Consider the following 14,583-nt stretch of genomic DNA (forward strand, 5'->3'; position numbering starts at 1 on the left):
GGGTGATGCAAATAGGTGGCAGGGGCGGTGGGAGGGGGCCGATGAGAGGGGATTGATGGTGGCGGTTGGCTGGTGGCAGCATGGGTTGTGGAGGGGAGAAGTGAAAGAAAAATTTTTTGAAAGGGGTAAATTGTTGAAAATAAGGTTAAATAAAAAGGGTATAATGGTAAATTATGTACATGATTGAGTAAATCATGTACATGAAAGAGCAATACCCTTTAGTTCAATGTTGTACGTAAAATTGCAAGGCTGGGCTCCAAACACCAATGATATGAATTGCACGGTTGCACCGTTGTCGATGAGAGGAATATCATTTATCTTTGTACTCCATTGATATGAATTGATATGAATTGACATTTTAATTTGGAGAGAAATCGTTAGAGAGAGAGGTTAGATAGGGAGAATGGAAAGGGAAATGGGAGGGGCAAAATTGTCAATAGTATACTGCGTCGAGTAAAATGTGTACTACGAAAATCAAATAATATCTTAAAAAATAAATATTCTATATATACCACACATTGCGCGGGATCTATACTAGTTCTTTATCAAAGAGAAAACTGTTTCCAAATAACCAAAGATGAAAATTGCATCGAAAACTACAGCGAATAGAACCCGTTTGATAAGGTCTCCCAACAGTCTTCAATGATGGGGTTAGTGATCGATGATCGAAAGAAAATTTAGATTTGGACAAAATGTTGGTGTGTACAATGTAGAGAAATCTCGACGCACTCAGTTTGCCAAGATAATATATATAGCTAAGCTATTCATAGATACAAACTTTATATCGCCATCACCCAGCCGCATATACATTTGAGAATCTAAGGTCACTCTATCACGAAAGAAGCTATAATATGGATTGAACTTCAATTTCATGGCAATTTGTTAGCTCAACAAATGTACAGGTTGATGTCCCATCGTACTTACACTAGCAGAGAGTATGAGCTTCACAAGGCAAGGATGTCGAACTCATGAGGCATGAATTCTTCACTTGGTCTGTAGTATTTATCCGGAGAATATAAGCTCAAATTGGACACCTGACTTGTGTAAAGGCACGCAAATCTCTCAACCTGCAGACACAAAATCAGTCTCTTCACTCAATATTAATGCTAAGAGGGTGTACTGCTCAAAATTAATCAGCGGTGTAAAAGAGAATCACAGAACAGTAAACAAAGCCTCATGTACAGTAAATGCGTACATACCCTAAATGCGTACATACCGCTTTTAAGTTATAAAATTACTTTAGTATTTGGTGGGAGTATTGAAACTTTAGAAGTTATAGGCTTTAAGTCTTATACTTCATGACAGTGACAATGATACTTCTGCTAGGTAGAGAACGCCAAGAAGTTTAAAACTTTAAACAACTTAAAGGTCTATCACTCAACTAGACCTTAATTATTGTATTTAGAGGATCGCCACAAGAAGGATATACTCTTCTTAGCCTTCTGGATCATGACTGGGGAAACATAGAAGCTAAGCGGTTACCACTCGGTCGAGCACAGCAATGATAAACTCGGGGAGGACTTCTATGTTGGACCAACTTTAATTACTGATAGAGGGATAAATGAAGGATACTTAACAAGGTATTCTGATCTCACTGGGGGGCCTTAGGTTTGTGGACTGTATGACCGATTCTGTCTAAAACACGCAAGTGACCCTCAAAGTGTATGATATTTATCTTGTTCTTTCCCTTCATTTTGCTAATCCACAAACAGTTCCAAAAGCAAACTAAAACACATTTTAAGTTCAAGACAACAGTGCCCTGATGAACGGTACTACCGATTGATTCAGAAAAGAAAAGGAAGTAACATCCCAGAAAGAGGCAGATGAATCAATCTATTCAAAACAATTTATGGCTCACCTGATGTGCAAATCGAGAATTTTGGTAGCCAGTTTTCATAAGCTGCCCCCAGACTTTGTGAAACTGAAATTGAGGATAGGAGAAATGTCAAAATGGAGGAGACAGAAATACGAAACTTTAGCAACCCTGAAATTATCACACACCGGTAACTTCTCCAGAGAGGTAATATTATCAGCTGAAACAATTGATACAAACAGCATGGACTCAAAGCAGAACTCCAGCCAACAAAAGTATGGTACCCCACGGCCCACACCCCATTACTATTAGTAATAGTTTCATAGTAAATTCACATTGAATGCATCACAAAAAAACAATGCTAGAAAAAGAAGACTTGCTGTCAGTCTGTTACTATGTGAACACTTTGAACAGTATTAAGCAATCTCACCTTCTGATGGCAGTTATAAAGGATCTGTTGATGATCAAGTCGAACCTGCTCTCTTTGCCCCTACAAATAAACCAACAAAAATCATAAGAGAACTGGAAAGGATTATGCTAGGGCAAATACTGATTTTACGCTATTCTCTTTAAAATTTACAATTTAGCTTAAATGATACGGCAAGAAAATGAGTACTAAAAATACCAAATTACTGAGTACAAAAAAAAAGTCCACCTCCAACACATCAACCTCTGAGGATAGTTGTCCCTTTTCGTCAGTTTTGAGGGTATCGAACCTGGAAATTCAGTGATACATGTACTGTTAGAAATACACAATTCAGTTATTACACCATCTGAATGAAGATGATGGGGGGCGAAAAATTGTGAAATTACACAAGAATGTTCGCTCTCAGACTGGCAACCTTGATCACATCAATACTATCAGAAATGAAAAAAACTTAATGGCAGCTAACAAATGAGATGAAGAGAAATGAAACACAAGTAGTCTGATGGCAACCAAACTCTCCTACCCCACGAAAGCAGACTGCATAAGTTCCACACAGTTTTCTGGGATCAAAACTGCTTTCTTTTCTGTGAGATGCTCTCAAAGTACCAGATTGCTCCAGCATAACCAGAGTTGGCATATAAATAGCAAGAAATTTGGACATTCAACGAAATGGCCTCCATGAAATCCGTAAGGAACGAAATTGAAAGATGCTTCAAAAACGTTATTTCAAGGAGTAGGCCTCCCTTAAGACGGTCTTATCTTAAGACCAAAAATTGTCAACATTTTTAAATAGAAAGTAACCATTTAATAATTAAATGTTATAACTAAAGTTGTCACTTTTTTTAACGAAAAAACTGATGGTAACATTTTATCAGGAAATATTTACATTTTATCGTAAATGGTGACATTTGGTCCGTCTTAATTTCAGATGAAAATAGTCCGTCTGAAACAAGTATATTTGGAAGAGAAGAATAAAAAGGTTAGGTCGCCAAAGTCTGGAAGACGGTTCCTTTGGCTGTTTGGAGGTGCGCTTGGATTCAATGAAACCCTCGTATTTTTCATGATGTTGCCTCTTCGTATCTAGAGTTTTTCATTTTTTTAAGCTAATACATATTTGGAGCCATACGCTTCACCCAAATTGAAAATTGTCCTATCTTATTTTTGTACGGTGACAGTATTAGAGCATAATTAATCGTCTCTCATTCTGAATACTAGCGTCAAAATTAGGGTGTCGTTTTGTACATAGGCATCAACCTATTGTGTCTTTTTGTAAATGGGCATCACCTCGATTATCTTTTTGCACATGGGCATCACCTCTATGATATCTTTTTTTGTAAATGGGTGTCACCTCCTTGCCGTCCCTTAAATTAATATTAATCTTGTAAAAAAAATGAAGCTCTTAAATTTTTCCATCATATGTAATCCATCGCAACAAATTCTATTTGGTACTCTGACGGGTGTCTAGCGGAAAACCAAAAATCTGAGTGCTGATGGTTACACTGGCTGAAACCACTTGCCACTTCTCAAGGTTAGCATCATATAGCCACAAAAGACCCAATCAACACTAGCAATTTTGCAATCATCCCATGTCTTCTAACCGTGGATAGTGAAACTAATTCTATCGTAAAGTATATAACTTGTATAAAGCACTTACGAGGTTTTCCTTATAAGAAACAAGTCATCATGACTAGATATCTAGGTGAAGCGCGTCAGCCATACTTCTATTCTTATAAACAAGAGTGCAAAATCTTGAAACATCCAATAACTATGGGCAAAATGGCTATTTTTATGGATTCAGTGTATAGGAAGAACGAAATCCACCGAGCAAGGCTCCTCATCAAGTATACTTAACAGCTTAGATTGAACGGCCTAGAGCAAGGCATTAAGTAAGTCTGGCAACACACAAACTTTTCTGTTATCTGTAATTCATTGGGCAAATTCTGCTTAATACTCTGGCAATCGTTGGTGGTAAATTCAATTGAAACCCATTTCCCAACCCAAGTGGTGCATGAAATTATTCCATGGATATAACCAACTATTCATAGCAAGACATTGGGTGGAAATACTTCACCGAGGATTTGCTAGATTATATCCATAGAATCTCCTCTTTCTTATGATTCCAAAGGTGAAGTGGGGCAGCTGTATTGTTAATTCTGCGAATTGTGTAAAATCTTGAAGCATTTTATGAATAAAGCACTATATGGCTATTCTATAGTTTATGTTCTAAGAACGAACAAGAAATTCAACTAAGACTTCTCATCAAATCTAGTTGGAGTTAAATAACCTCTTTAATGTCTATCTGATCAGCGGATAGGAAGATTTTGGGGCTTCCTTAAGGATCTCATTGGCTCTCAATAGCTCAATCCTACAGCCTCTACTTCAGAAAACAAGTTTTGCACATAAATATCAATCTCTGCATTTTTGTACCAATTCATTTTGTCACTACTAGTGCTTGACCATACTAAAATTCTAGCAATATGTTTCAGCCACAAAAGATCTAGAAATTCTTAAAATCCCGATCAACAACAAGCAGGTTTTCATTGGCTCTCAAGTCTCAACAGCACAATCCTACAGCCTCACTTAGGGGGTGTTTGGATTGAAGGATTTGGAGGGAAAAGAAAGGGAGGGAGAGTAGGGGATTTTAAATCCTTTGTTTGGATAGCAAATGAGAGTGGAGGGAAACGGAGGGGGAGAGATTTGGAGGGATCCATTTTTCCTCCTTCAAGCCTAATCAAAATCTCTCCACAATAGGCAAGATTTGGAAGGAAATTGTATCCAAACACCCACAACCCATTCCCCCTCCCCTTCCCTTCTCTCCTTTTCCCTTCCCTCCTTCCCCTTCCCTTCCCTTTCCCTCCACTTTGGCTATCCAAACACACCCTTAAGAAAAATGGTTTTGCATGTATGCATATCAATCTCGGGTATTAGCTCACTAATTTTGTCACCACTAGTGCTTGCCATCCTAAATGCCTAACAATATGTTTCAACCACAAACAATCTAGAAGTTCTTATAAAGGTCTCAACAAAAATCATGAAAAGCAAGGTAAAGACTCAATACGAGAAAGGGGAGATAACTACCACAGAAGCTTTTTACGGTAAATTAATATAAGTACTCACTTCAGAGACCACTTCATATGATGGAGTTTATCTTCTATCCGGTCACGCTCACACCTCAACTCTTGAAGTCGCTGCATGTCATCAATAAAAAGTGGGATTTCACAGAAATGAGTTGAAGAAACAAATAGTTTAAGAAACTCTGCAAGCAAGAACAACCTTCTGCTGAAAGAAAAGCTAACGATTTACATTTTAGCAACACATTGTTCATATAGTTGACACTGCAAAACATATTATGGCCCCTAACATAGCAGAAGACTACAACTGCTAGTTACAATTCACAAGTAAATAACAGTACATCAACTGCTATCAATGGAAGTTTCTGATTTCTATCAAGAAACAGACATATTGAAGAGGGCCCATAAATGCGTCATGTATAAATCTTACTTTTAAGGAGGATAAGTTTGATCTTACTAATTGCCTTCGGTCAATTTTGATATCCTTTTATAGATGGCACATAATTTATATTTGATGAAATTGATCTTTACGTAAAGTATTGTTTTCCACAAGTAAACCTTCTAGTTTCTGATACAACTGGCTCCATTAACTCTTTTCTAATTCATTCTATAATTGTAAAAAGGGTAGCCCGGTGCACGATGGCGCCCCCGCTAGGCGAGGGTCCGGGGAAGGGTCCCATCACAAGGGTGTAATTGGGGCAAGCCTTCCCTTGCCATTTTGGCAAGAGGCCGCTCCAAGGACTTGAACCCGTGACCTCACGGTCACAAAGCAACACCTTAACCGGTGCGCCAAGGCTCCCCTTCTAATTCATTCTATAATTGTTTTCAGAAAAATTATGCCATTGTTAAAATTGGAAGATATATATGAATAGGAGCCTCGGAGGGAGTAGTTAAGCACGTAAGCAAGTGATGAAATATTACATAATTTGCCAAAGAAGACGCAAATGCGTGTTATATGAGGATCCTAAATTTTATTTCCAGACATTTTGCTAATAGTCGCAAATAATAACAATGGTACAGTTGCATCTTACAACCAATAAGTGGGGAATCTTGCTCATTCATTAATGCAAATACAGAACAGAAACTAGAAGTAATTAACAGCCTAAGGTAGAAGTCCAGGATGTAAATTTAACAACTTGAATGAGTGATACTTTAATTAAATTCTTCCATATTAACGCTCATCAAAGTAAAGCAGCAGCCTAAAGATATATAATTGTGATACTAATCAAATTCAGTGTTAGAAATCCAGCATACCTTACGGGTATCCTTTAGTTCCAAGAGTAAGTCAGCTTCCCTCTCAAGTTCTGGAACAACAAGCATAGTTCTCCAGCCTAATCAAGAAATGTCACAGTTCAGCTATGGAACATGATTTCTCTAATAGGTAATTTACATAACACAGCACATATTTTAAGACCCTAAAAGGTGGAGACGTGGAGAGACCAGCCAACGAGAACAAAAAAAAAGCAAATAGACAAGGGTTTGGATACAATCTAAGCACACATGACACAAAGGAGGAAAAAAAACTTAAATATTGCCCTCAATGAATTCTATGAATCTGTCCCTATTTTTCCTCTCTGACGCATTCATAAAAGTAAAATGGTGAAAGAAATTAAGTGCATACCAAGAACCTTTTTGCTGCGTAAAATATCTCCATAGATGTGGTCACCAACATAGAGAACCTACTAAGAGTACAAGAAAATACATAAGAAATTAAGAACTAACTAGATAAGAAATTAAGAACGAAACAAATGAAATGAATGACATAGATGTTGAGTTCAAACAATTGAAGGCTTGAAGCATAAGCCTTATCTTAGCACAATGGAAAGTAAATTGACAAGAGAAACTTTAACACACTACTGGAAATATTATATAGGTTTGAAAAATCCTACAAAGAAGGCATCAATAAACCATAGACGAAGAACTAGTCCTAGATAGCAATTTGCGGTGGAGGGGGTAGACATCTACGACAGATGGCTCAAAACCTTGGGAATCACATATGGCATACAAAGATCTCACATATTTGTCACGCTTTTAGCAAAGACCAAGGAATTGAGAGATGAATGCTTTAAAAAATAGAAAAGGTAAAAAAGTACATGCGCATGGAAAAGAAAGGAAACAAATGTTACGCACTTTTAAAATGAAAACGTAAAGAAATGAATGAGACGCCCAAATAAGGAATTTCGGATACCACCTAAGAACGCAAGAATTTTATCCCTAAAATGCACTAAGAAAAATAGATGAATGTGTACCATCTACTAAGAGAAAATATCCTGGTAGTCGAAAGATGATATTCCTATAGAAGTATATTGTATACTCAATACACTAACAATGTTCCCAGAATACTATCTGAAAAGCTACGTTGCCACGTCACATCAACTAAATTGTGGAAACTTCACCTGAGCACTTGACTCGATATTGAGCAGCTTATGGAGATGACCAACACTACCACCCTGAAATAGAAGCACAGACTCATCATTAGGGTAATCAGTATACAAACTCTTGCACACAAATCAGCCTACTACACTGGACCTAAATGAGACCATCTAGGCCAACAGAATTCTGGAGAGAAACTGGAAATACATATCAAAAGGACAAAAGAGCTCTCTAAAAAAATAAAGGAAAATTTCTCTACCACCTCACACCAATAAAACTGATACAAAAACATGCAATTACTTGACGATAACATAGCGTGAAATACCAAAACAGGGTACCTGGAAAACCCGACAGGCATTGTTTAGCCCCTTTGATGGTACATGAATATCATAACTTCCAACCTGTTTTATGGAAGTTATTAGGCCAGGATTTTTAGGGGAGACCAAAAGTCAGCAAAAGTGAAAATTTTGATACACTCACTTGAGGCATAGGTGTTCCGTTGTCTGTATTTAGAAGCATCCCAGAATCAGGTACAACCTCAAAAAGGTTAGCACGATTATCTTCATGGAAAAATCCTGGTTTTGCACTTTTTTAAGATCAATGAAGCAATGAAACAATTGTCAGTGTCCCCTTCAAGATGTCATGTTAGTTAATCACCTGATTCTACTTGGAGCACAGGAACAGAAAATGAATGGTTTGTGTTTCTTACTATCTCCTTCCTAGTTTATACGGTGTAATTGTTTTTGGTTCATAAAGATCATAGAAGGGGATAAGGGTTGAATAATGACTATCATCATAAATGGCTTGAAATTAATGGGGCGACCACGTCTATGATAAAGGTTCAAAGATGCAATTGTGTCACGTATAACAGAATATACAGGAGAGAAGCTGCTACAACTTCCACAAATAGTGAAGTGTAAATGTTATTGTGATGCAAAAGTCAAAACAATACAAAGAAGTACAGAGTACCAAAGGAACACGCTAATTTGATGAAATTTGAAAGCAAATAAGGCCTAAAAAAATCCCAATTTAATTGGAATCAGCTTTTTATTGAGCTAAACAGTCATGAGTTAAACACTTTGAAGATTAAAGCAACTCTCGGATAATACAATTACATAGTCCTCCTAGCATTTTCTGATAAAAAAAAGTATAAACAGTTCTAGTAGATTCACCTAATCACATCAATAAGAGCGGTTGCTAACTTGCTATGCTGCTTCAAGATAATATCAAATTAAATGAAGCTTGGAGTTCGGCATTCCTAAAAGCCCCAACATAACTACCACGTAAATAGACTTTCACTGACCCACCAAGCAATGCTGCCACGGCCCCGGCGCCTCGCCAGACTCTGCAGGACCAGGTCCTCCAAGTAGGAAAAGCCAACCACTACAAAGCTTGAAACAGCCCTATGTGGGATAACTTTATCCTCCAAATTACATTATATACCCCTCTTAAAAGCTAAAGGTACTAATTGTTGGTTGGCGCAGTGGTAGCATGGGGCTGCGCTTGGTAGGGAGGTCTGCGGATCGATCCCCCACAACTGCGATTGGGAGGGGTTTAAATACCGTAATCCTTGGACACGCCCCGAAATCCGGATTAGTCGGCCCAATGTGGTTCGGATTACCGGATGGTTTAGACCAAAAAAAAAAAAAGCTAAAGGTACTATTTGTGTTAAGAAGAATATAACGAGTACTACGCTATTTTAGATGCAGGCTCTATAAAAAGACTTTTAACTTAAAGGACACAATCTAAAAACACTGTCAATGTTCTTCATTTCTGCTGCTCAAACATAATAAGACATCTCTCGTGCCCTATCTCCATAATAGGAACGTTGATGGGTCAGGTTAAGTTGAGAAAGTACATAATGAAAAGACCAAGCAAGGCAACAGCGAGAAAAGACTATAGTTAAATTCGTAATCACCCCTACAAAAGGCGGGATCGGGGCACTTGAATTAGAATCGGAGCGTACACATTACTTACACAAAGAAAGAGATCAAAAGAGAACATATATCTAACCTGCCTGTGATGACAAGATCAAAATACTTCAGCCATTCAAAATTAAGACTGGTGCTGCCATTTCCAGCTCTTTCTCGGCAGAGGAAATTCATCACAACATTTGTATAATCCCATAAACTGCAATAAATAATAAGGATTTGACATACTAAACTAAATATACTACTTTTAAACCAAATGGAGAGGATTCAAAATGGTTTTGCATTCTGCGAGAGAGGGGGAATTGCAGGTAAAACTTGCTGGAGCACAAGTGTACACATTTTGCTTATTTTGCCCCATTACAAAGAAGAAAGCAATATTGACTACTTCATGATCACTCTACATTCGTGCGATGAACAATATCTCCTTTCCCAAGGTAGCAATAAAAGGGGCGATAAACGCTATCTCTTTGTATGAACAACATTAAAATATAAATTGAAAAAACAATTAAAATAATATTTGTCCGACGAAGGAAAAACTTGAAAGATTAAACCTAAGAACAAAGCCCTCATAATTCACAAAGCATAAGATAACCATTCAATTTTCAGTTTAGAGTTCACAAAGATAAGATTGATCCAGATAACAAGAGATATCCAAATAATAAGGTTTTACCTATTTGTCACCAAGAACGTTGAACGGCCAGAGTCTCTAAGCATTTCCAACATTGGAACGATTAAGGCATCATCGTTAATGTACCTGATAAACAAGATGCAACGATAATAAAGAGAAAAAATATATATACAAAAATAGCACGCTAAAGAAGGAACTATAAACAATCAACTTGAAAATGGGCAGAACAAAGGTCGAACCTACTTGAACAAATCAACAATTAAGGACATAAGTGATAGGTCAACTGACATGACTATCTAATAAACACGGTAATTAAAAATAATAAAACTTCCATCACCTTTTAGGATCCTTCGCAACCATCTGCTTTAAAGTCCCATCACGATGGCATAAATCTACAGCCGCTCTGACATCCTTATACATACGAGCGTAACTGCAGCCAATATTAAAAGATCTTTTCACAAAATTGGCTTTCAGAAAATACCAGATTACCAGTTAATGTATCTATAATTTTGACATTAGTTGTAGGTCCTGATAACGAGAGTAAGCTTTCCCCCAAAAATATAATTTTCAATATTTTACTTACTCTGCTCCTGCTGGAACTTTGCCAAGATTTTTGTCACTGAAATCCACAAGCTGAGCAAATAGGTAGGCCTCCGCCAAGGAGAAAAGGGTATCAATCAGGGCATAATCAGGCTCATCAAAAGAATCTCTGGTCAACGTATTCCCATAAGTTTCACCTTTTTCTTCTTTAGACATCTCTCTAAATCCATGATAAGCGACTTTGACGTATTTATGGCGATCCATCTGCAGTGAAGTAACTAAGTACCACTTCAAAGTAAAAAAAACTAGTTATAAGCACCACTCTAATTAAACTAACCTTCAAAATGTTGCCCCTCTTTTTATCAAGAACTAAACCCCTAACCATGTACTTCGAGTCAAAAGACCAGTCAAGCAACTGCAGGAAATGAGATTTGTATGTCAAATGTTAATGTTCACATTCATAACTGTAAAGCGAAGACAAAACTAGTGAAAGATGCGCGTTACTGGACAGTATGATGCATAAATAACTAAGCATGGTTTAAAACATACAAGTATCATGTCATCCTTGGCAAAAATCAAGAGAAAAGAGCATTACAGACCTCTGGAGGATACCCAAGATCATAGACAAGCTTCTTTATAGTCCCCACATATGCAAGTGATTCAAACGTCTCTGGCTTGTATTGAGCTAATGTATAGTCCATATCAAAACCAACAGCAACAATACCCTTCATGTTCAAGGATCTATTGCAAAATATTCTTTTCCCCATTGGAAAGTAATCTCCACCAGAAGGAGATGACCAAATACATGGGATTCGGCTACCATCATTCTGAGGTTGTGACACTCGGTGGTCTTCAGTAGTCCCATCCATCGAAATACCACTGTGTAACTTGCAAGATCCTGACGATAATCAAAAAGATACATTGGCAATCAGGCAACAAGACCTGATCAGTAGATATCCATGAATAGCCCAAACAAGAGATAATGAAAAAAACGATTTGTCCTGCTAGTACAATAGCAACAAATCTTAATCCCAGAATTGATAGGAACCGTTGCTAGACGAAGATGAGAAACATAATAATAAAAGATAGAGACAAAAGGAAGGAGAATACACGCATAAAGGGAGAGAAAGTGAGTCACAACTAAAGGAGAAAAGGTGTGATAAAGGATTAACAAAGACCCACAAAGAAATAAACTCCATCCACAAGATGTTTCAATCCACACCATCGTCTTTACGGTAACAATCTCAAGGTCTCAATAAAAGCATTCTACAAGTGACTATTGTATAAACAATGTTCTTGATTAGAATGAGAAAAACAATTTAAGACATACAAAAGTGATGAAACTGAGGACTCAAGCAGTCCTTCTATCTAATAATGACATCTCCTTAGTCATTAAGAAAGACCAATTCTTGAGATTACGTTGTGAATCTTGTGATTTATGCTTAGGCCAAATAAAAAGAAAGTTGCAATGTCAATCTGCTCCCTTCTTTTCTTTAACCCAAACCATGATTATGCTCTCTGCATCACAATATTTCAGTAGCATTTGACTTTTTTGGTCAAACTTCTGTTTCTATGTCCATGTTTTCAAGCTACTTCATGTTAAGGTCGAATGCTTCACCTGAACTTAATAAATTCCAAGAAGATGTTTCTAAGAAACCTTAATCTTATACGGAGTATTTCTAAGTACTACAGAAATCCGAACTTTCCTATACAAATTTGAACTCTCTGAACTTATCTGAACTATACAAGCTGAAGAGAATGGACTCTTACCCCTAACTACATTCAACATACTTCAATGAGAAAAAAAATTACTCCACATCTCTATTCATTCTCCCTCCGACATCTCATTCGAGATGCTTTTGATCTCCTTCTTGCCATTTTGCCTCTGCTGAGCGGGAAAAGAAAAGAGACCAAGAAACTATTCGAATTTGGATCTTGAAAGCTCGTTTCCTTATAATTAAGTAAGATCTCATTCCCATACTCTAAAGAAGAGCCGCAAACTAACACAGTTCAACGTCTACGACCAGGACCAGTAGAAGGCTTCAGCCTATTAATTTACCTACAAAGTTCATTAGCCAAACTCTACTCACAATTCACAAAGAAACCTACTGCAACTTCTCAATCACCTACAATGTTCATTAGCCAATTCTACTCATAAACGAAATTACCGCAACTTCGAAATCATCTACAAAGCTCATTAGCCAAATTCTACTCACCAAAAAAATAAAAATCAATAAATAATAACAGGATTTCAAGTTAAACACTGTAATCTGCTCAAAAATGCGCCAATTTATGATCAAAAAGAGATTACACTAAAACAAAATGACGAACAACAAAATCACTGAACAACAAGTCAACAACTATCATCAACTAACATTAATCTAAAAACAGAGTTGTAAAATCATAATTAAACATGATTAAACAACACAATAAGCTAATTAATCACAACAAAATGATAAGTAAGAATGATTAAAACCTGAATAAAAAGGATTCCGCTTCGTCAAATTACGCTGATGCGAAGACGAAAACAACCGAGACGAACCGAACCGAGAACTCAAACTAATCAACCGCAACGAGGAAACAGCGAAAGAAGACACAAACAATTCCGACGGAAAACCTAATGAAGAACAACAAAGAGTAACACTTCTCCTCAACATTCGCATTTTCCAACCTTTATACACTCGTACTCGACATTATAATCACCATTATTCCAGAAATCCACCAAAATTATTCCTTCGAAATTCGTAATGCCCGGAGAATATTATTATTATAATAATTAATGCGAAAATGGGGGGAAGAATCAGGTGCAAGAAGAGGATAAAGATGGAATCTAAGAGGTGGAAAATGCGGAGGAAATTGTATGATAGGATGAAGAGGAATATTATTGATGATATTATAAAGTTTAATTTATATCCACATATGGTATGGAGTATTATTGATTTGATTGAAGTTGGAAATTAGAAGGGATTTATGCTAATGTGCTATATTTCATGTTTTTGGGTTTGTTTTAGAAACGCAACATAAATGTGAGGATTATGTTTTTTACCAGGTGGAATGCTGAGCAAGATGCCAAGATGGGGGGACCTTACTTAGGACAAAGAATAACGACAAAGGATTGGAATAACGATTTTTTTTTTTTTTTTTTTTTTTTTTTTTTTTTTTTTTTTTTAACGAAGTGTGCACTTTAAGCCATATTTTTTTTTTTTTTGGAGAAAAGATCATTATCATTAATAAAAAATCATACGATAACTACAACATATGTCAAGCTCAATCGGATACAAATCGATTAGAACCATAGAAAATAAATTCTTGTTCAAATAATGAACCACTATGAACAGCAATTAAGTGGACTATACAACCAAATAGTTGTATATGTTGACGCAGTGTAAAGCCGAGCTTTGTGATAAAGTATACAAGCTTTATGTTAAAGACTATGAGCTTTATTAGAAAGTATTGAGCTCATCCATTTACACATTAAAAACATGAATTTTGAATTAGCTCAGAAAAAATACATATAAGCTCGAATTCTTATACCTTGGTTGTACAATGCTTATGGTACAACTGGATGTATAATCCTATTTGTGGCAACAGAGTCTCTATCATCGATTCGCCGCAAAAGGCTTTCATCCATAAGAGGGTCTCCGGATCTTCCTTGACGAGTATCCATTTCTTCTGACGTGATTGATTGTAGCCATGAATCGGACAAAATATGTAAAACCATATAACGATCTATAACAACGCTGATCTTCTGCTGACTTATTAGAAAACTGCAAAAGAACCAGAAAACGAAAGCTCTCAAA

The 14,583-nt window shown here is 36.7% G+C and overlaps 1 protein-coding gene across 1 annotated transcript; it reads right to left on the reverse strand.

The window, feature by feature from the left end:
• Window positions 1–665: 665 nt before the first annotated feature.
• Window positions 666–13,792, reverse strand: LOC141586663 (uncharacterized). The gene is made up of 17 exons (XM_074407959.1): window positions 13,260–13,792; window positions 11,383–11,681; window positions 11,121–11,198; window positions 10,827–11,047; window positions 10,581–10,673; window positions 10,286–10,369; window positions 9,698–9,814; window positions 8,165–8,270; window positions 8,023–8,085; window positions 7,708–7,761; window positions 6,933–6,990; window positions 6,566–6,642; window positions 5,358–5,428; window positions 2,469–2,529; window positions 2,244–2,303; window positions 1,859–1,921; window positions 666–1,067 (listed from the first exon to the last, which is right to left on the reverse strand). Exons 1-17 carry the CDS (start codon window positions 13,444–13,446, stop codon window positions 945–947), a joined length of 1,815 nt encoding a protein of 604 aa, XP_074264060.1. The 5' UTR covers window positions 13,447–13,792; the 3' UTR covers window positions 666–944.
• Window positions 13,793–14,583: the final 791 nt, after the last annotated feature.

This window comes from Silene latifolia, chromosome 6 (assembly GCF_048544455.1).
Source record: "Silene latifolia isolate original U9 population chromosome 6, ASM4854445v1, whole genome shotgun sequence".
Lineage (NCBI taxonomy): Eukaryota > Viridiplantae > Streptophyta > Magnoliopsida > Caryophyllales > Caryophyllaceae > Silene > Silene latifolia.

Bases quoted from the DNA above. Each gene is read 5' to 3' on its own strand.
- LOC141586663 (XM_074407959.1), bottom strand. From the start codon at position 13,446: ATGCGAATGTTGAGGAGAAGTGTTACTCTTTGTTGTTCTTCATTAGGT. The intron at 8,086-8,164 runs GTGAGTGTATCA...TCCATAAAACAG, and splicing joins ACGGAACACCTATGCCTCAA to GTTGGAAGTTATGATATTCA. The intron at 1,068-1,858 runs GTGAGCCATAAA...TTGTGTCTGCAG, and splicing joins ATTCTCGATTTGCACATCAG to GTTGAGAGATTTGCGTGCCT.